The 22,975-nt window shown below is 53.5% G+C and overlaps 1 protein-coding gene across 13 annotated transcripts in view; it reads right to left on the reverse strand.

Moving 5' to 3' along the window:
• The window catches only part of tns1b (tensin 1b), a 592,899-nt gene that overhangs the window by 115,767 nt on the left and 454,157 nt on the right, over nt 1-22,975 (reverse strand). For all 13 annotated transcript variants that reach the window (XM_060828194.1, XM_060828191.1, XM_060828193.1 and 10 more), the window contains one exon: nt 13,311-13,427. In XM_060828194.1, the coding sequence (XP_060684177.1) occupies nt 13,311-13,427 (117 nt within the window). The remainder of the gene's footprint in view (nt 1-13,310; nt 13,428-22,975) is intronic.

The raw sequence follows: 22,975 nt of genomic DNA on the forward strand, positions 1-22,975 counted from the left end.
TGAGGGAGTGTCACATTGTCAGAGGGTCAGTACTGAGGGAGTGCTGCACTGTCGGAGGGTCAGTGCTGAGGAAGTGCCACACAGTCAGAAGGTCAGTACTGAGGGAGAGCCGCACTGTCAGAGGGTCAGTGATAAGGGAGGGTCACACTGCCAGAGGGTCAGTGCTGAGGGAGTGCTGCACTGTCCGAGGGTCAGTGCTGAGGGAGTGCCGCACTGTCAGAGCGTCAATGCAGAGGGAGTGCGGCACTGTCAGAGGGCCAGTACTGAGGGAGTACCGCACTGTCAGAGGGTCAGTGCTGAGGGAGTGCCGCACTGTCAGAGGGTCAGTACTGAGGGAGTGCCGCACTGTCACAGGGTCAGTGCTGAGGGTTTGCTCTGCTCACCACAGTGAGAGTCAGTGTGTGTGGGAGTGTATCCCAGTGAGGGTTCGTGTGGGTGTCAGGGTGCAGATTACGCTGTGAGTGTCCGGGTAATGTATCACACTTTGTGAACTGCATGTCAGGGTGTTTGCATGTTGAGCTGACAGGGTTTATTGGTGTCGGGTCAGGTATTGGAAAATGTGATGCTGTCACTTGACGAAGTCCTGCTATATCTGAAATATCCCCTGAACCCACTCCTTTCCCTGCCACATCCCCATGACTAATCCTTTGTGAAATCTGATGCCCGTCCCTTACTGAATCCCTCCCCTGACCCTCGGTGTGCAGCTTCTCCCAGTTACCTGTCTGCTGTGTCAGGTCCTCCAGAGAATGCACAGTATTCAGTCAATCCTGGCCTCTCGACAGCAGCAACACTGAGTCAAACTTCTGACTGAACGTTTGTCTGCTCTGATCCTCCCTCTCTCTCGCTCGATCGGACAGCTTTGCACACGGCCAGTAAATGTCAGAGGGCGTTGTCCATGCCAAGGAAACCAGTTCTCTCTGTGTGCCCTCTCTCCCCCACCCCACCCCCACCTTCCCCGGCTCCTCTCCCAGTCACACTGTGTTCCTCACGGGTTCCTGTGAAAGGACTGAGCCAGGCCACACACTGTTCCGCAGCTGGGTCTCTCTCAACACCGGTCGCTCTGGGAGCAGAGGGCACACTGAACAATCACTGACCTTTCAGAGCGTTGTCACTGACCAGGGATTCTCTGTCAGGAAGTCTGTCCTCCTTCAACTCACAGTCCCAACCAGCAGGAGAAATCTGTTGGACGCTGAATGAGTTATGGGCTGCCTAATTAAAGGCAGATCTCTAACACACCACCGCGTAGGACTCAATCAAACGCCAGTCTGTTTTTAGTTAAAGCATCATCCAATCTTTGGGATGAAAAGTGTAAGTGGGCACCAAACGACCCACAGCATCCCTCTCTTGCTTTTCTCTCTCTCTCTCTCTCTCTCTTTAATTTGCTCCTTTCCTGTTTTCTCTTCCTTCACTCAGTTTGATATCCTTTTTATTTTTATTTCTTTCTCTCTCAGTCTCCTCCCTTTCTCCCTTTTGTCTCTCACTACCCTCCTGTTCCCTTGAAGACTGATCCCCTTGCCTGTTCCTCTGCTGCTCTGTCAGTGTCTCTCGCCAACCCCCTCTCTCTCTCTCTCTCTCTCACCCCGCTCTGGGTTTCACCAGAAACTGGCTCACTCTCGTTCTCGTTCTCACCCACACTTTTGGGAAGTTACACAAAGGTTTCCCCTCCCTGAGACTGGGTAACATTTCTCAAGCTGCTCTCTCAGACTGGCCTGGGCACTGTGTCTCTATGGGCTCCTGCTCATCCTAGTACAGAATCCTGCAATGTTACAGTACAGACGGAGGCCATTTGACCCATCATGTCTGTACTGGCTCCCAAAAGACCAACCCAGCTGGTCCCATCCTTGAGCTTGGTCTGCGTAGCCCTCAAACTCCATCCCTTTCTAATACATTTCCAGCTCTCCTTTAGAACCGTCCATGGAACCCACCTCCACCACTCTCACAGCCAGTGCAGCCAGTGTAGCCAGTGAAGACAGTGTAGCCAGTGAAGACAGTGCTGCCAGTGTAGCCAATACTGCCAGTGTGGCCATTACTGCCAGTGTAGCCAATACTGCCAGTGTGGCCATTACTGCCAGTGTGGCCAGTGCTGCCAGTGTGGCCAGTGCTGCCAGTGTGGTCAGTGCTGCCGGTGTGGTCAGTGCTGCTAGTGTGGTCAGTGCTGCCAGTGTAGCCACTGCTGCCAGTTTGGCCAGTGCTGCCAGTGTGGCCAGTGCTGCCAGTGTAGACACTGGTCTCTGTGTTCGTGTCAGTTTTGCCGCATTGCTGTTGCTGCCATGTGCTGCAGCTGACAGTCACTATCCGAACACAGACATACTCCTGGACGGAGCTGAATGGGACACTGGACTTTAGATACAGGCGTGAAAACCTAAGGCACAGCTCCCTCCAGCTTCCTGACCCGGAATTAACACCAACACCCCATGGAAAACGCAGCTCTTCCCTCCCAGTCTCACTCACCCTCAAGGAGAAAGTGAGGACTGCAGATGCTGGAGATCAGAGCTTAAAAATGTGTTGCTGGAAAAGCGCAGCAGGTCAGGCAGCATCCAAGGAGCAGGAGAATCAACGTTTCGGGCACAACCCCTTGTTCAGGAAAGACTTCACTCACCCTCGACCCTCTTTAGTCTCCCTCTCCTTCCCTTAGACTTTCCCCGTCCACCTCCTCCACATCTCCCTCAGCTCCTGCTCTCCCCTGAAACACCGCTCTGGTGTGAGACGGATGGTGAGAGGGAGTGCCCTTTCTCAATGGTTCATCAGATGTGAGTCCTGTAGGCGAGGCACGTGCTCATTTAATGACCCAAACAGCACTGAGAGTCACCCACACCGCTGTGGGTCTGGAGTCACATGTAGGCCAGGCCAGATAAGGATGGCAGATTCCATCCCAAAAGGACATCAGTGACCCAGATGGGCTTTTCCAACATTCAACAATGTTTACACGCACACATTTAGACCAGCGTTTTACTTCCATTTTATGCTGAATACAAATTCCACCATTTGACACAAATTCCAACTCTCTGCAATACAGTCCTCAGCTTTGTCTCAGTAATAACACAAGTGAGGCACCATTTCACCCACTGACATCGAAGCTGCATTCGATCGAGTGTGGGATCACGGAGCCCTAGCAAAACTGGGAACAATGGGTATCGGGGGGAAACTCTCCACTGGTCAGAGTCATACCCAACACAGAGGGAGATGGTTGTGCAGCAACAATCATCAAAGTACCTCACCAGGAGGGAACAGAGAATACAGCCAGGAACAAGGGAGCGAGGGAAACAGGCTGGGGGTCGGGGCAGGGAACAGAGAGAGTGTGGGCTGTGTCCCGGTGCGAGGAACTGGGAGAGTGTGGGCCGTGTCCTGGAGCGGGGAACAGAGAGAGTGTGGGCTTTGTCCAGGAGCGGGGAACAGAGAGAGTGTGGGCTGTGTCCTGGAGCGGGGAACAGAGAGAGTGTGGGCCGTGTCCTGGAGCGGGGAACAGAGAGAGTGTGGGCCGTGTCCTGGAGCGGGGAACAGAGAGAGTGTGGGCCGTGTCCCGGAGCGGGGAACAGAGAGAGTGTGGGCCGTGTCCTGGAGCGGGGAACAGAGAGAGTGTGGGCCGTGTCCCGGAGCGGGGAACAGAGAGAGTGTGGGCTTTGTCCAGGAGCGGGGAACAGAGAGAGTGTGGGCTGTGTCCCGGAGCGGGGAACAGAGAGAGTGTGGGCCGTGTCCCGGAGCGGGGAACAGAGAGAGTGTGGGCTTTGTCCAGGAGCGGGGAACAGAGAGAGTGTGGGCTGTGTCCCGGAGCGGGGAACAGAGAGAGTGTGGGCTGTGTCCCGGAGCGGGGAACAGAGAGACTGTGGGCCGTGTCCCGGAGCGGGGAGCTGGGAGAGTGTGGGCTGTGTCCCGGAGCGGGAACAGAGAGAGTGTGGGCTGTATTCTGGAGCGGGGAACAGAGAGAGTGTGGGCTGTGTCCCGGAGCGGGGAACAGAGAGAGTGTGGAGCGTGTCCCGGAGCGGGGAACAGAGAGACTGTGGGCCGTGTCCCGGAGCGGGGAGCTGGGAGAGTGTGGGCTGTGTCCCGGAGCGGGAACAGAGAGAGTGTGGGCTGTATTCTGGAGCGGGGAACAGAGAGAGTGTGGGCTGTGTCCCGGAGCGGGGAACAGAGAGAGTGTGGAGCGTGTCCCGGAGCGGGGAACAGAGAGACTGTGGGCCGTGTCCCGGAGCGGGGAACAGAGAGAGTGTGGGCTGTGTCCTGGAGCGGGGAACAGAGAGAGTGTGGGCTGTGTCCCGGAGCGGGGAACAGAGAGAGTGTGGGCCGTGTCCCGGGGCAGGGAACAGAGAGAGTGTGGGCCGTGTCCCGGAGCGGGGAACAGAGAGAGTGTGGGCTGTGTCCCGGAGCGGGGAGCTGGGAAAGTGTGGGCCATTCATCGGGAAATGGGTCTGGGTGGGTTATCCCTCACAGGATGACTGTGGTCTGGTTGGGCCTGTTTCTACATTGTGGGGAATCTAAACTAAAAGCATTCTAGTTCTGTAACATTTCACCTTTCTATACCCAGGGACCCTGTACCTGAGATGGCACTGAGAGGTGACATTACAAACATCTTCAGAAAAGCTATTCTTCATTCCCCAGGGACTGAACCAGTCCATATTCAAATAGAACAAGATCTGGGCAATATCCAGGCTTGGGCTGACAAGGGACAAGTAACATTCATACCACATAAAGGCCAAGCTATGACCAGCACCAATAAGAGACAATCTACCCCTTGGCATTCAATAGTGTTGCCATCACCGAATCCTCCATACCATTACCCTGGGAGGAGGAGGCTGGCCTTACCATTGACCAGAAACTCAACTGGACTCGGCATGTGGCCACAGCAACAGGTTAGGATGAAACAGTCAGTAACTCCCCTCCAGACACCTCAAAGCTTGTCTGTCATTTCAAAACATGTGGTGCTGCCTGACCTGCTGTGCTTTTACAGCACCGTACTTCTTGACTCTGATCTCCAACATCGGCAGTCCTCACTTTTCCCTGTCCACCATCTACAAGACACAAGTCCGGAGTGTGAGGGAATACTCCCCACTTGCCCTGGATGGGGGCAGCTCCAACAACACTCAAGAAGCTCAACACCATCCAGGACAAAGCAGCCGCTTGATTGGCCCCACATCCACAAACACCCCCTCCCTCCCCCACCCACACTCAGTAACAGCAGTGTGTACCATCCCCTCCCTCCCCCACCCACACTCAGTAACAGCAGTGTGTACCATCCCCTCCCTCCCCCACCCACACTCAGTAACAGCAGTGTGTACCGTCCCCTCCCTTCCCCACCCACACTCAGTAACAGCAGTGTGTACCGTCCCCTCCCTCCCCCACCCACACTCAGTAGCAGCAGTGTGTACCGTCCCCTCCCTCCCCCCACCCACACTCAGTAACAGCAGTGTGTACCGTCCCCTCCCTCCCCCACCCACACTCAGTAACAGCAGTGTGTACCGTCCCCTCCCTCCCCCACCCACACTCAGTAACAGCAGTGTGTACCGTCCCCTCCCTCCCCCCACCCACACTCAGTAACAGCAGTGTGTACCGTCCCCTCCCTCCCCCACCCACACTCAGTAACAGCAGTGTGTACCATCCCCTCCCTCCCCCACCCACACTCAGTAACAGCAGTGTGTACCGTCCCCTCCCTCCCCCCACCCACACTCAGTAACAGCAGTGTGTACCGTCCCCTCCCTCCCCCACCCACACTCAGTAACAGCAGTGTGTACCGTCCCCTCCCTCCCCCCACCCACACTCAGTAACAGCAGTGTGTACCGTCCCCTCCCTCCCCCCACCCACACTCAGTAACAGCAGTGTGTACCGTCCCCTCCCTCCCCCACCCACACTCAGTAACAGCAGTGTGTACCATCCCCTCCCTCCCCCCACCCACACTCAGTAACAGCAGTGTGTACCATCCCCTCTCTCCCCCACCCACACTCAGTAACAGCAGTGTGTACCATCTACAAGATGCCCTGCAGAAACTCACCAAAGACCCTCAGACAGCACCTTCCAAACCCACACCCACTTCCATCGAGAAGGACAAGGGCAGCAGATCCATGGGAACACCACCCCCTGCAAGTTCCCCTCCAAGCCCCTCACTATTTGACTCGGAAATATATCACCGTTCCTTCAGTGTCACTGGGTCAGAATCCTGGAATTCCCTCCCTAAGGGCATTGTGGGTCTACCCACAGCACAAACAGGCAGAAAACTAGCCACCAGGATACATGAACACCAACTAGCCACAAAACGGTATGACCCTCTCTTATTATTATCCTCACATACGGATGAGGAGGGACAATACTTCGACTGGGACAACACATCCATCCCAGAATAAGCCAAACAGAGACACACACAAGAATTCCTAGAAGCATGGCATTCCAACCGGAACTCTATCAACAAACACACCGAGTTAGACCCCATCTACCGCCCCCTGAGAAAAGGAACAGGAAGTGACTTCACCACAGGAAATGGTGGCACCACCAGAAATGACATCACCAACCCAAAGAAACCCAAACATATAAATAAAAAGCAGGTGATTTCAGTGTTGCTTTGCCTGAGGCCCACTGAAGATATTACCTAGTGGGGTAACGAAACATCTGGGAATGAACCTCAGTGAGCAAACCTACATCCAATCCTGTACTCAATACTCTGACCGATAAAGGAAAGCATACCAAACACCTTCTTCACTATCCTATCTACCTGCAACTCCACTTTCAAGGAGCAATGAACCTGCACTCCAAGGTCTCTTTGTTCAGCAGCACTCCCTAGGACCTTACCATTAAGTGTATAAGTCCTGCTAAGATTTGCTTTCCCAAAATGCAGCACCTCACATCTATCTGAATTAAACTCCATCTGCCACTTCTCAGCCCATTGGCCCATCTGGTCCAGATCCTGTTGTAATCTGAGGAACCTTCTTCGCTGTCCACTATACCTCCAATTTTGCTGTCATCTGCAAACTTACTAACTTATTGAGTGGTAGAGTCAACTTGATGGGCTGAATGGCCGCAGAGGGTCAGAGCGTGAGGGGTGACCTATTTGAGGTTTTCAAATCATGAGATGGAGAATTGGGAACTTGGGGAAGGTTGTGGTGATACCTTGGGGACAGTCCACATCACAATAGAGGAGATGTCAGATGGATTAGAATGGATGAAGATGAGTGGAGAATTGCTAATGTTGTCTCCTCGGTTAAGAAGAGTAGCAGGGATAATCCAGGTAATTATAGACCTGTGAGTCTGACGTCAGTGGTAGGGAAGCTACTGGAGAAGATACTGAGGGAGAGGATCTAATCACATTTGGAAGAAAATGTGTTTATCAGCAATGGGCAGCATGGTTTTGTGCAGGGAAGGTCATAGGGATCCATGCTGGGACCACTGCTGTTTGTGATACACATAAATCATGTGGAGGAAGGTGTAGGTGGTCTGCTTAGCAAGTTTGCAGATGACACTAAGATTGATGGAATAGCAGATAGTGAAGGGGACTGTCAGAGGATACAGCAGAATATGGATAGACTGGAGAGCTGGGCAGAGAAATGGAAGGTGGAATTCAATCTGGAAAAATGCAAGATGATGCATTTTGGACGATCCAATTCCAAAGCGAACTATACAGTAAATGGAAAAGCCCTGAGGAAAATTGATGTACAGAGACCTCTGGGTGTTCAGGTCCATTGTTCCCTGAAGGTGGCAACGCAGGTCAGTAGAGTGCGGTCAAGAAGGCATACCGCATTGCTTTCCTTCATCGGACGGGGGATTGAGTACAAGAGTGGGCAGGTCATGATACAGTTGTATAGGATTTTGGTTCGGCCACATTTAGAATACTGTATACAGTTCTGGTCACCACATTCCCAAAAGGATGTGGATGCTTGGAGAGGGTGCAGAGGAGGTTCACCAGGATGTTGCCTGGTATGAAGGGCGCTGACTATGAGGAGAGGTTGAGTAGGTCAGGATTATTTTCATTGGAAAGACAGAGGTTGAGGGGGGACCTGTTTGAGACCTACAAAATCATGAGAGGTGTAGACAGGGTGGATAGCAAGAAGCTTTTACCCCCCAGAGTGGGGAACTCAATGACTGGGGGTGACGAGTTCAATATGAGAGGGGAAAGTTTCGGGAGATATATGGGGAAAGAGTTTTGCGCAGAGGGTGGTGGGTGCCTGGAACACATTGCCAGCGGAGGTGATAGAGGTGGGCATGATAGCGTTGTTTAAGATGTATCTGGACAGGGGGATACAGACCCTTAAAAAATAGGTGACAGGTTTCGATAGAGGATCTGGATTAGCACAGGCTTGGAGGGCCGAAGGGCCTGTTCCTGTGCTGTAATGTTCTTTGTTCTATCCCACTCCCTTCGCTGAGATTCCCAGTTCAATCTGCGGATCATGACTGGGAACAGTCTTCTTGGTTTATGCAGCTGAACCACATTGGGAGTTGAGCCCTTCCTGTTAACTGACTCCCTTCACCCAACTCTGCGCAAGGGTCAACATTCCCAGCATCTCCAGTCTCTCCCCATTCACAGAACTCCCTTATCCCTGCTCCCAGTCAAGTGAATCTCCTCCACCCCCTCTCCATGACCATCACATCTTCCTATAGTCCGGGGCTCCTGCAGTCGCTGATCTTCAGGACTGAGTCGACAATGAGAGGGGCTGAGCTAAGACAATACCCCTGCCCACTGCTGACACCAAATTCAGGCTCACTGATTGGGAATCCGAAGGGATTAGCAGTGGAGCCAGGAATCCTGCTGGCCTGCTCCTGGTTTCCTTCTGGTTATGCTGAGATGGTGCTGTCGATCCCATCAGCACCCTCTGCACCATCAATCAGGGCCGAGACAGGAGGGCAGCCACCTGTCTGAAAGCTAACCCACTCTGCAGCGTCACCAGCAGCGGAGGGGCGCCCTGTCAGAATAGCAAGGGGAAACCCGAGCTCTGTCAGATCTGGCCACATTTCCTGCAGAGTATGAAATATTAAGATCCTGCAAAAGCGACAGCCCTGACAACGTTCCAGCAATGGCACCACTCCCCGAGCCAAGCTGTTCCACTCCAGTTACAGGATAAAAACAAGGACTGCAGATGCTGGAAACCAGAGTCTAGATTAGAGTGGTGCTGGAAAAGCACAGCAGGTCAGGCAGCATCCGAGGAGCAGGAAAATCGATGTTTCGGGCAAAAGCCCTTCATCAGGTTTCCTGTATTTTCCTGCTCCTTGGATGCTGCCTGACCGGCTGTGCTTTTCCAGCACCACTCTAACCCAGTCCAGTTACAACACTGGCATCTACCCGACAATGTGGAACATTGCCCAGGTATGTCTTGTACAGAAAAAGCAGGACAGATCCAACCTGGCCAATTCCTGCCCCATCAGTCTCCTCTCGATCATCAGTAACGTGATGGAAGGGGTCAGTAACAGAGTTATCAAGCAGCACCTGCTCAGCAATAACCTGCTCAGTGACGCCCAGTGACGACCAGCAACACATTTGCAGCTGTGATCTCCAGCATCTGCAGACCTCATTTTTTACTCGAAGATTTTAACCTACTGCGAATCCTCTCACAAGGATGCCTTCCTTGAAGAAGCTCTCTTCCTCCCTCTACAAGGATTTCAGTGAGTCTCTCTCTCACTGCACCCCCCAGGTCATCTCCTCTGCACAGAAACTCTTCCACCTATCCCACCTCCATCGCCCCTCCCCCTGGTCCCTCCTCCCTACCCTTTATCTTAGCCTGCTTGGCTCTCTCTCTCTCTTATTCCTGATGAAGGGCTCATGCTCGAAACGTCGAATTCTCTATTCCTGAGATGCTGCCTGACCTGCTGTGCTTTGACCAGCAACACATTTGCAGACGCCCAGTTTGGGTTCCCCCAGGGTCACTCAGCTCCTGACCTCATTACAGCCTTGGGTCAAACATGGACAAAGGAGCTGAATTCCAGAGGGGAGGGGAGGGGGACAGTCCTTGACATCAAGGCTGCATTCGACCGAGTGTGGCATCACGGAGCCCTGGCTAAACCGGAATCAATGGGTATCAGGGGGCAGCCTCTCCCCTGGTTAGAGTCATACCCGACACAGAGGGAGATGGTTGTGGGTGTTGGAGGGTCAGTCATCTCAGCTCCAGGACATCTCTGCAGGAGCCCCTCAGGGGAGTGTCCTAGACCCAACCATCTTCAGCTGCTTCATCAATGACCTTCCCTCCATCAGAAGGTCAGAAGTGGGGATGGTCCCCAATGATTACACAATGTTCAGCCCCATTCCCCTCTCCTCAGGGACTGAAGCAGTCCGTGTTCAAATGGAACAAGATCTGGACAATATCCAGGTTTGGGCTGACAAGGGGCAAGGAACATTCACGCCACACAGATGCCAGGCTGTGACCATCAACGATACGAGACAATCTAATCACTGCCCCTTGGCACTCCATGGTGTTACCATCACTGAATCCCTCACTATCAACATCCTGGGGGTTACCATTGACCAGAAACTCAACTGGACTCCCCACATAAACACAGCGGCTACAGGAGCAGCTCAGAGGCTGGGAATCCTGCGGTGAGTAACTCCCCTCCTGACTCCCCAAAGCCTGTCCACCATCTACAAGGCACAAGTCCGGAGGGTGATGGAATACTCCCCACTTGCCCCTGGATGGGGGCAGCTCCAACAACACTCAAGAAGCTCAACACCATCCAGGACAAAGCAGCCGTTTGATTGGCATCACACCCACAAACACCCACTCCCTCCCCCACCCACACTCAGTAACAGCAGTGTGTACCATCCCCTCCCTCCCCCCACCCACACTCAGTAACAGCAGTGTGTACCGTCCCCTCCCTCCCCCCACCCACACTCAGTAACAGCAGTGTGTACTGTCCCCTCCCTCCCCCCACCCACACTCAGTAACAGCAGTGTGTACCGTCCCCTCCCTCCCCCACCCACACTCAGTAACAGCAGTGTGTACCATCCCCTCCCTCCCCCACCCACACTCAGTAACAGTAGTGTGTACCATCCCCTCCCTCCCCCCACCCACACTCAGTAACAGCAGTGTGTACCATCCCCTCCCTCCCCCACCCACACTCAGTAACAGCAGTGTGTACCGTCCCCTCCCTCCCCCACCCACACTCAGTAACAGCAGTGTGTATCACCCACTCCCTCCCCCACCCACACTCAGTAACAGCAGTGTGTACCATCCCCTCTCTCCCCCACCCACACTCAGTAACAGCAGTGTGTACCATCCCCTCCCTCCCCCCACCCACACTCAGTAACAGCAGTGTGTACCATCCCCTCCCTTCCCCACCCACACTCAGTAACAGCAGTGTGTACCATCCCCTCTCTCCCCCACCCACACACAGTAACAGCAGTGTGTACCATCTACAAGATGCCCTGCAGAAACTCACCAAAGACCCTCAGACAGCACCTTCCAAACCCACACCCACTTCCATCGAGAAGGACAAGGGCAGCAGATCCATGGGAACACCACCCCCTGAAAGTTCTCCTCCAAGCCCCACACATAGCCCGAGTGAGAATTCCTCTTCACAAAGCAGCACAGATTCACCAGAATATTACCACAGAACGCAGAAGCTCAGAACTGTGACTGCACAGAAAGAGGCCATTCAGCCCATGTTACATGGACTGGCTCTGTTACTAACCCGATTGCATTATCCTGTACCAGTCTCCTCCCGTTACCCCATGACCCTGCATGCCATTACTATCCAAAATACCATGGCTTGCCCCTCTCAGTTGAACCTGATAACCTTAACACGACGCTCCTGGGTCAACCCCTGGTTACAGCAAAATATTTTCAAACTCAATTTTCACAACACATTGCAAACCATGATTTGGAGAGGCCGGTGTTGGACTGGGGTGGACAAAGTTAAAAGCCACTCAACACCAGGTTATAGTCCAACAGGTTTATTTGGAAGCACTAGCTTTCGGAGCGACGCTCCTTCATCAGGTGGTTGTGAAGGACACAATTGTCTTACAAAGCGAGTGCTTCCAATTAAACCTGTTGGACTATAACCTGGTGTTGTGTGATTTTTAACTTTGTACATTCCAAACCAGATTACCTTGTGTTTTGTGGAGGAATTGTCACCCAATGAAGCCCATCCGAGAGAACAAATCCCCCTTCCTTTCTGAATGCAGAATATCTCAGCATGTTAAAAAAATCTCTCCTCCTGTTCTGTTTGCCCCCAACAGGATACGCTGTCCTCCCGCCTCTTCTCAGTTTGAGCTGATAGTGACCTTATCTGTTTGACGAGGTGACCTGTCACAGGATGTGCTTGGTCCAATAGGGAAAGCCAACTCTCCTCAACCTTTCATCTGAAATCAAACATGTTATCCTGGGGTTTATCCCAGACAACACAAGGATAAACCCGACTTGAACTGGAGTTTAATGCTGAAAAGTGGGAGGTGATTCACTTTGGAAGGAGCAACAGGAATACAGAGTACTGGGCTAATGGTAAGATTCTTGGTAGTGTAGATGAACAGAGAGACTTCAGTGTCCAGGTACATAGACCCCTGAAAGTTGCCACCCAGGTTGATAGGGTTGTTAAGAAGGCATACAGTGTGTTAGTTTTTATTGGTCGAGGGATTGAGTTTTGGAACCATGAGGTCACGCTGCAGCTGTACAAAACACTGGTACAGCCGCACTTGGAGTATTGTGTTCAGTTCTGGTCACCACATTAAAGGAAGGATGTGGAAGCTTTGGAAAGGGTTCAGAGGAGATTTACTGGGATGTTGCCTGGTATGGAGGGAAGGTCTTATGGGGAAAGGCTGAGGGACTTGAGACTGTTTTTGTTGGAGAGAAGAAGGTTGAGAGGTGACTTAATAGAGACATATAAGATAATCAGAGGGTTAGATAGGGTGGACAGGGAGAGCCTTTTTCCTGGGATGGTGATGGCGAGCATGAGGGGACATAGCTTTAAATTGAGGGGAGATAGATATAGGACAGATGTCAGAGGTAGTTTCTTTACTCAGAGAGTAGTAAGGGTGTGGAACACACTGCCTGCAACAGTAGGAGACTCGCCAAATTTAAGGGCATTTAAGTGATCATTGGATAAACATATGGATGAGAATGGAATAGTGTCAGTTAGATGGGCTTCAGATTGGTTCCACAGGTCGGCGCAACATCGAGGGCCGAAGGGCCTGTACTGTTCTATGTTCTATGAGCTGTTAGTGCTCCCATGGACTGTGTGGTTGCTTCACTGATGCTAGTTTCCATTTGTAGGGCAACTCTGTCCATTGGCATCAACATTGTGGCGAACTCTGGGACTCAGCAGTTCACACGATCGGGCCTGGGCACAGCTGGTCATGCCCCAGGGTCAGTGACAAACTGCATGAACCTGCAGCAGGCTCAGGGTCTTACCCTCCGGCTGGTCTTCTCGCTGAGCGTTGAAGTTCTCGTAGGAATCCCAGCGAATCAAAGGGTCAGCAGTGTTATAATCGACAGAGACGCTAGGGCCATTCTCCAGGTGCTCCATCCCTGGAGAGTCAGAAACAAGGAACACTGTTAATGTCCAGCGAGCCCAAGGCCAGCAGAAAAACGCAACAACAAACGGAAAAATCTGCAGAGGCTGGGAATCAGGAACAAAATCAGAAATTGCTGGAAAAGCTCACGGAGAGAAAACACAGTTAACATTTCGGGTCCAGTGACCCTTCCTTCAGAACTGATGGTAGCTGGGAAACAGTGGTATTTATGCAGAAGGTGGGGTGGGGCGGAGGGGGGAGGAGTAAATGACAGATGGAGACAGAGCCCAAAAAGAGACAAAAAGTTGAATCGACAAAGAAATGGGTCCAGATCAGTCTGGGGGAATGAGTGGCTGCTGGTGGGGATTGTTAGTCAATGAGTTGGGTGTAATAGCAGTCCATGTGATAAGAAGAGAAAGTGAGGTCTGCAGATGCTGGAGATCAGAGCTGAAAATGTGTTGCTGGAAAAGCGCAGCAGGTCAGGCAGCATCCAAGGAGCAGGAGAATCAACGTTTCGGGCATAAGCCTTCTTCAGGAATAAGAAGGCCTGGTGTGTGGGGGTTGGGGTAAGGACTTGGGGGGAGGTGTCTCAGGCTGTAATATTATTGAACTCAATTTGAGAGCAGAAGGGTGCAGGGTCCCCAAGTGGAAACCGAGGTGCTGTTCTTCCGGCTTGTGCTGAGCTTCACTATAACACCACAGCAAGCCTGGGGCAGAGGGGTTGGCCAGGATAGACAGGCAGGAGGCTGGGGGAACACAGCAAGCCAGGCAGCATCAGGATAGACAGGCAGGAGGCTGGGAAACACAGCAAGCCAGGCAGCATCAGGATAGACAGGCAGGAGGCTGGGGGAACACAGCAAGGCAGGCAGCATCAGGAGGGACAGGCAGGAGGCTGGGGAACACAGCAAGCCAGGCAGCATCAGGATAGACAGGCAGGAGGCTGGGGGAACACAGCAAGGCAGGCAGCATCAGGAGGGACAGGCAGGAGGCTGGGGAACACAGCAAGCCAGGCAGCATCAGGAGGGACAGGCAGGAGGCTGGGGAACACAGCAAGGCAGGCAGCATCAGGATAGACAGGCAGGAGGCTGGGGAACACAGCAAGGCAGGCAGCATCAGGACGGACAGGCAGGAGGCTGGGGAACACAGCAAGGCAGGCAGCATCAGGAGGGACAGGCAGGAGGCTGGGGGAACACAGCAAGGCAGGCAGCATCAGGAGGGACAGGCAGGAGGCTGGGGAACACAGCAAGGCAGGCAGCATCAGGAGGGACAGGCAGGAGGCTGGGGGAACACAGCAAGGCAGGCAGCATCAGGAGAGACAGGCAGGAGGCTGGGGAACACAGCAAGGCAGGCAGCATCAGGAGGGACAGGCAGGAGGCTGGGGGAACACAGCAAGGCAGGCAGCATCAGGAGGTGGAGAGCTCAATGTTTTGGGTGTGACCCTTCCTCAGGACTGGGGGTGGGTATAGGGGGAGCCGCAGAGAAAGGGTGTGCTGGGGGCAGGGTGGTGAAGTGGGGAGAGGTGAAGACAGGTAGAGGGTACAACCTGGTTGGTCAATGGGAGGAATGAATCCGGTTGGTGGCTGGGAGGAGTGGAAGGGAAGGGGGGAGGGCTGGGAAGGGAGTCAGGGGACAGGGAGAGAGGTTGTTTAAAATTGGAGAACTCGATGTTGAATCCTCCAGGCTGTAGGCTGCCCAGGCGGAAGATGAGGAGGTGTCCCACCAATTTGTGGTTTGGTTCCTTGTGGCCAAGGATGGTGGTGTCGGAGAGGGAGTGGGAAGGGGGATTAAAGTGGGTGGTGACTGGGAGGTCCGAGCAGCCCCTATGGGCCCGGCCGCGATGCTCGGTGAACCATTCCCTAAGTTAACGTTCGGTCTCCCCGATGTAGAGAAGACCAGATTGGGAGCAGCTGATACAGTCAACTAGGTTGGAAGACAGGCAGGTGAACCTCTGTCTCACCTGGAAGGACTGTTTGGGGTCCTAGATGGAGGTGAGGTGGGGTGGGGTACTGGCAGGTTTTGCATCTTTTCTGGTTGCAGGGGAAGGTACCGGGGGTTTGGGGGATTGGGTGGGGAGAGTGGTACAAACCAAGGACCGTCAGAGGGAGTAGTCCTTGTGGAAGGTAGTGGGGATGGGGAGGGGAAGATGGTCTTGGTGGGGTTGGCGGACATGTTTAAGGATGATGCGTTGAATGCAGATACTGATGGGGTGGTGGGTGAGGACAAGGGGGAAACCAGTCTTGATTGCATTTGGAGGGGGGGATTTAGACAATGGAGTGGGTAATGGAGGAGGTGTGGTGAAGGGCTGTCTGAGTGATAGAGGGGAGAATAGCACGTTGTTCAAAATAGGTGGACATTTGGGATGTCTCCTCATCCTAGCAGATGTGGTGGAGGCGGAGGAATTGGGAAAACACGATGGAATTCTTGCAGGATACTGGGTGGGAGGAGGTGTAATCCAGGTAGTTATGGGAGTGTGTGGGTCTGTAGTAAATGTCAGTCACGAGATTATCACCGGAGATGGAAATGGAGAGGTCAACAAAGGGGAGAGGGTGGGGGTGTCCAAGATGGACCAAGTGAATTTAAGGGCAGGGTGGAAGTTGGACTGGGAACAGGAGGGTATGTTGAAGTGGCAGGTTTTCAGAAGCTCAGAGTCTTTGCAACAGAACATTGATGACTGGCGGTCACCCAGTCTACGCAGTGATTCCCCAGTGCAGAGGAGGCCACCCTGTGAGCAGCAAGTGCCACAGAGCAGGTAAACTGCGGCTTCATCTGGAAGGTGTGCTTTGGCCCTTGGATAGTGAGGACGGGGGAGGGAAATGGGCGTGACACCTTCTGCGTTGCAGAGGAAGGTGCCATGGGGCTGTGGGGAGGTGTTTGTAGTGAAGGAGAAGTAGACCAGGTGCCCCGGAGGGAATGGTCTCTGCGGAGTGCGGATGAGGGAGGGGAGGGGAATATGTGTTTGGTGGTGACATCTTGGAGGTGGTGAAAGTGGAGGTTAATGATCCTCAGGCTGTGCACATGTTGGGACGGTGGGTAAAGAGAGGGGGACACCATTGCTGCAGTGGGAGGGGAGAGAGGGGTCACGGGGGCAGACCCAGCTGAGGGCCCTGTTGACAATAATACTGGGGAACCCTCAGCTCAGGAAGATGATGGGAGGATGGAATGCAGCCTTCAGAGGAAACAGGGAGCGAGGCGAATTATCCAGTGGAAATGACATTATCGGAATGAGTTCCCTCTCTTATCTGGAATTAGAATTGTTTCTCAAATTCCACCTGACTCTCATCTTCATCTGGTCCACCTCTGACTACTCCGTTCCCTAACTCGACACATCAGTTCCCATTTCTGGGGCTAGGCTGATCATAAACATCCACCACAAACCCATCGCCTCCAACAGTAACCCCGACTATAAATCCTCAGATCAACCTCACTGTGTGTAAGACTGTACCCCAGTGAGAGTCAGTGTGTGTGGGAGTGTGCCCCAGTGAGAGTCAGTGTGTGTGGGACAGTACCCCAGTGAGAGTCAGTGTGTGTGGGAGTGTACCCCAGTGAGAGTCAGTGTGTGTGGGACTGAACCCCAGTGAGAGTCAGTGTGTGAGGGAGAGTACCCCAGTGAGAGTCAGTGTGTGTGGGAGTGTACCCCAGTGAGGGTCAGTGTGTGTGGGACTGTACCCCAGTGAGAGTCAGTGTGTGTGGGAGTGTACCCCACTGAGGGTCAGTGTGTGTGGGACTGTACCCCAGTGAGAGTCAGTGTGTGTGGGAGTGTACCCCAGTGAGAGTCAGTGTGTGTGAGACTGTACCCCAGTGAGAGTCAGTGTGTGTGGGAGTGTACCCCAGTGAGGGTCAGTGTGTGTGGGACTGTACCCCAGTGAGAGTCAGTGTGTGTGGGAGTGTACCCCAGTGAGGGTCAGTGTGTGTGGGACTGTACCCCAGTGAGAGTCAGTGTGTGTGGGAGTGTACCCCAGTGAGAGTCAGTGTGTGTGAGACTGTACCCCAGTGAGAGTCAGTGTGTGTGGGAGTGTACCCCAGTGAGAGTCAGTGTGTGTGGGAGTGTACCCCAGTGAGGGTCAGTGTGTGTGGGACTGTACCCCAGTGAGAGTCAGTGTGTGGGAGTGTACCCCAGTGAGGGTCAGTGTGTGTGGGAGTGTACCCCAGTGAGAGTCAGTGTGGGTGGGAGTGTACCCCAGTGAGAGTCCATGTGGGTGGGACTGTACCTCAGTGAGAGTCAGTGTGTGTGGGACTGTACCTCAGTGAGAGTCAGTGTGTGTGGGACTGTACCCCAGTGAGAGTCAGTGTGTGTGGGAGTGTACCCCAGTGAGAGTCCATGTGGGTGGGACTGTACCTCAGTGAGAGTCAGTGTGTGTGGGACTGTACCCCAATGAGAGTCAGTGTGTGTGGGAGTGTACCCCAGTGAGAGTCAATGTGGGTGGGAGTGTACCCCAGTGAGAGTCAGTGTGTGTGGGACTGTACCCCAGTGAGAGTCAGTGTGTGTGGGAGTGTACCCCAGTGAGAGTCAGTGTGTGGGAGTGTACCCCAGTGAGGGTCAGTGTGTGTGGGAGTGTACCCCAGTGAGAGTCAGTGTGTGTGGGAGTGTACCCCAGTGAGAGTCCATGTGGGTGGGACTGTACCTCAGTGAGAGTCAGTGTGTGTGGGACTGTACCCCAGTGAGAGTCAGTGTGTGTGGGAGTGTACCCCAGTGAGAGTCAGTGTGTGTGGGACTGTACCCCAGAGAGAGTCAGTGTGTGTGGGAGTGTACCCCAGTGAGAGTCAGTGTGGGTGGGAGTGTACCCCAGTGAGAGTCAGTGTGTGTGGGAGTGTACCCCAGTGAGAGTCAGTGTGGGTGGGAGTGTACCCCAGTGAGAGTCAGTGTGTGTGGGAGTGTACCCCAGTGAGGGTCAGTGTGTGTGGGAGTGTACCCCAGTGAGAGTCAGTGTGTGTGGGACTGTACCCCAGAGAGAGTCAGTGTGTGTGGGAGTGTACCCCAGTGAGAGTCAGTGTGTGTGGGAGTGTACCCCAGTGAGGGTCAGTGTGTGTGGGAGTGTACCCCAGTGAGAGTCAGTGTGTGTGGGAGTGTACCCCAGTGAGAGTCAATGTGGGTGGGAGTGTACCCCAGTGAGAGTCAGTGTGTGTGGGAGTGTACCCCAGTGAGGGTCAATGTGTGTGGGAGTGTGCCCCAGTGAGAGTCAGTGTGTGTGGGACTGTACCCCAGAGAGAGTCAGTGTGTGTGGGAGTGTACCCCAGTGAGAGTCAATGTGTGTGGGAGTGTGCCCCAGTGAGGGTCAGTGTGTGTGGGAGTGTACCCCAGTGAGAGTCAGTGTGTGTGGGAGTGTACCCCAGTGAGAGTCAGTGTGTGTGGGACTGTACCCCAGAGAGAGTCAGTGTGGGTGGGAGTGTACCCCAGTGAGAGTCAGTGTGTGTGGGAGTGTACCCCAGTGAGGGTCAGTGTGTGTGGGAGTGTACCCCAGTGAGAGTCAGTGTGGGTGGGAGTGTACCCCAGTGAGAGTCAGTGTGTGTGGGAGTGTACCCCAGTGAGGGTCAGTGTGTGTGGGAGTGTACCCCAGTGAGAGTCAGTGTGTGTGGGACTGTACCCCAGAGAGAGTCAGTGTGTGTGGGAGTGTACCCCAGTGAGAGTCAGTGTGGGTGGGAGTGTACCCCAGTGAGAGTCAGTGTGTGTGGGAGTGTACCCCAGTGAGGGTCAGTGTGTGTGGGAGTGTACCCCAGTGAGAGTCAGTGTGTGTGGGAGTGTACCCCAGTGAGAGTCAATGTGGGTGGGAGTGTACCCCAGTGGGAGTCAGTGTGTGTGGGAGTGTACCCCAGTGAGGGTCAATGTGTGTGGGAGTGTGCCCCAGTGAGAGTCAGTGTGTGTGGGACTGTACCCCAGAGAGAGTCAGTGTGTGTGGGAGTGTACCCCAGTGAGAGTCAATGTGTGTGGGAGTGTGCCCCAGTGAGGGTCAGTGTGTGTGGGAGTGTACCCCAGTGAGAGTCAGTGTGTGTGGGAGTGTACCCCAGTGAGAGTCAGTGTGTGTGGGACTGTACCCCAGAGAGAGTCAGTGTGTGTGGGAGTGTACCCCAGTGAGAGTCAGTGTGGGTGGGAGTGTACCCCAGTGAGAGTCAGTGTGTGTGGGAGTGTACCCCAGTGAGGGTCAGTGTGTGTGGGAGTGTACCCCAGTGAGAGTCAGTGTGTGTGGCAGTGTACCCCAGTGAGAGTCAATGTGGGTGGGAGTGTACCCCAGTGAGAATCAGTGTGTGTGGGAGTGTACCCCAGTGAGAGTCAGTGTGTGTGGCAGTGTACCCCAGTGAGAGTCAATGTGTGTGGGAGTGTACCCCAGTGAGAGTCAGTGTGTGTGGGAGTGTACCCCAGTGAGGGTCAGTGTGGGTGGGAGTGTACCCCAGTGAGAGTCAGTGTGTGTGGGAGTGTACCCCAGTGAGGGTCAGTATGTGTGGGAGTGTACCCCAGTGAGAGTCAGTGTGTGTGGGAGTGTACCCCAGTGAGGGTCAGTGTGTGTGGGAGTGTACCCCAGTGAGGGTCAATGTGTGTGGGAGTGTGCCCCAGAGAGAGTCAGTGTGTGTGGGAGTGTACCCCAGTGAGAGTCAACAGTGTGATATGGAGTTGGATAAAGTGGGGTATAAATAAATAATACTTTTTTCCCTGTTGTCTGATGAGTAAGTTCTGGATTGGAGTGTGAAGTTTCCTGTGCTGACACAGTCACACCTGCAGCTGTGTGTGCACCAACACGTGTGCGATGAATCTTGAATAGACCGTATAACAATGCAAACAACAACTGTCAGCTGTTCTGCCCATCAAACCTGTTCCATCCGCCTCTGTCCCATTTGAATTGCTTCCTTCAGCGGTTTTAACGGTTGGATGGCTCTGTGATCCCACTAATGGTCTGGACTGAGAAACAGTTTCCCCATTCTCTTCCTGAGGAGGGGGCCTCTCTCAGGTGGAGAGTCGCTCCCTCACCTCCGCACTGAGCTCAAACACGGTCCTGAGGGCCACCCTTCAAGGGTCCGGGTACCATATCCATCTCCTGAGTAGGGTTAGTGGGGGGCAGAAGTGGGTCATACACTCCCCCTCCCCTCTGGCTGCAGTTAGGAAAAACACATTGACCTGTGTACCTGAGTACACCTGTGTGTGCGTTCCTGTGTGCCAGTGTGAAGCCCCTGGGTTGTGTGGAGGGGCCTAGACTAGCCTCTGAGGTAGTGCCTCTTATTCGGGTGGACTAGATGAAGGTCCAGCAGCATAATGTGAATGTCTCTGAGCTAATTATCCGGGTTCCTGCGCTCATACAGTCTCTTCTGCCAACACACAGTCGTTCCATTTCCATACAATCCTGCATTACAAGGAAATCATGTTGTAGCAGCTGGGACAGGAACCACGTTAGAGACAATACAGGTAACAAAAGTTCGCATTCTACAACTAACAGCCCAAATTCTTCAATCACATCATAGCCAATTCGCTTTGAAGAAACTTGAGTTATCACAGAATTGACTGTACTCTGGGCACATGGTTCAAACCCCACAACACAAGCTGGTGCCATCTGGAAATTCATAAAAACATTCTGAAAAATTTAAGCATCAGAGAGAGTGACCTTGACAACAAACGCTGATTGTTGGAGAAACCCCATCTGCTTCACTCATGTCCTTTTGGGAAGGAAACTGCCATCCTTACCCCGGGGAAAAGTGAGGACTGCAGAGGCTGGAGATCACAGTCAAGGTTAGAGTGGTGCTGGAAAAGCACAGCAGGTCAGGCAGCATCCGAGGGGCAGGAACATCGACGTTTCGGGAAAAAGCCCTTCATCAGGATTGAATGCTTCAGTCCTGAGGAGTGGCTTTTGCCCAAAATGTCGATTTTCCTGCTTCCCGGATGCTGCCTGACCTGCTGTGCTTTTCCAGCACCACTTGAAACAGCCATCCTTACCTGGTCTGGCCTACACGTGACTCCAGACCCACAGCAGTGAGGGGTAACTGTTAACTGCCCTCTGAAATGGCCCAGCAAGGCATTCAGTTTCAAGGGGCAATTAGGGACCAGCCCTGCCAGCCTCACCCATACCCTGTGAGAAACACAGCCAGAGGGCTCATGGTCTGATTGGATAGACCAGAGGAAGTGGCAAGGGTTTCCCTGTGGGCAGTAGGGAGTGGGGTGAGTTGGCAGTGGGCTCACATTTTGTCTGACGCACCATCCCGATCTGTACGGGACACCCCACCCCCTCCCACCGGGGGTCTCACTGGGACAGTGATGTGTATGGGACACCCCCCTGAGGGGTCTCACTGGGACAGTGATGTGTATGGGACACCCCACCGAGGGGTCTCACTGGGACAGTGACGTACAGCTGTGCCTTGGCTAAGGTTGGGTTTGAAGTGGCATTCTGCTGGTTCCCACCTGGATACCAGCTCTCAGGGAAAGACTATCGTTTCCATTTCAATCAGCCGTGGAATCTGCCCACCCTCTTTACAGACCCCCCCCCCCCAAGTGTCTGTGTGTAATCAGACTGCTGGCAGCTAGGAGGCGGCATTTAGAAACTATCCCCTCAGGGGGACTGGGATTGTTCAAAACTAACCTGCAATGGAATGGAACTAACTGGGGCAAGAACCTGACAGTGCAGGTGGAGGCCATTTGGCCCATTGAGCCTGCACTGGCTCTTCAAAGAGCCTCCCACATGAACCCATTCCATCCCCAGAACTCCATATCTCCCATGGCCAACCCCACTAACCTGCACACAGAGTCACAGAGATGTACAGCACGGAAACAGAACCTTCGGCCCAACCCGTCCATGCTGACCAGATATCCCAACCCAATCTAGTCCCACCTGCCAGCACCCGGCCCATATCCCTCCAAACCCTTCCTACTCATATACCCATCCAAATGCCTCTTAAATGTTGCAATTGTACCAGCCTCCACCACATCCTCTGGCAGCTCATTCCAGACACGCACCACCCTCTGTGTGAAATAGTTGCCCCTTAGGTCTCTTTTATATCTTTCCCCTCTCACCCTAAACCTATACCCTCTAGTTCTGGACTCCCCGACCCCAGGGGAAAAGACTTTGTCTATTTACCCTATCCATGCCCCTCATGATTTTATAAACCTCTATAAGATCACCCCTCAGCCTCCGACGCTCCAGGGAAAACAGCCCCAGCCTGTTCAGCCTCTCCCTGTAGCTCAGATCCTCCAACCCTGGCAACATCCTTGTAAATCTTTTCTGAATCCTTTCAAGTTCCACAGGACTGTGGAAGGAAAGCGGAGCATCTGGAGGAAACCCACCCAGACACGGGGAGAAGGTGCAAACTCCACACAGAGAGCCGTCTGAGGGTGGAATCGAACCGGCAATGCCGTGAGGCGGCAGTACAAAGCATAGAAGCAACCAAATGGAGCAAGACGAAAACATCTGAGGTGAGAAGGATCCACACTCTCAGCTCAATCCTCCCAGGACTAACACTCCTTTGTTTTACTTCCCCCTCTCCCTCCTGCAGTCAGGTCTAGTTTCACTTTGACGTCCATGTTCCTGTCCCTGTGAAACCCTCCTCCTGGGTTATGTCCCCGTTAAAAGCACAGTGGCTCAGTGGTTAGCA

The sequence above is a fragment of the Hemiscyllium ocellatum genome, chromosome 7 (genome assembly GCF_020745735.1).
Source record: "Hemiscyllium ocellatum isolate sHemOce1 chromosome 7, sHemOce1.pat.X.cur, whole genome shotgun sequence".
In the NCBI taxonomy this organism is placed as follows: Eukaryota; Metazoa; Chordata; class Chondrichthyes; order Orectolobiformes; family Hemiscylliidae; genus Hemiscyllium; species Hemiscyllium ocellatum.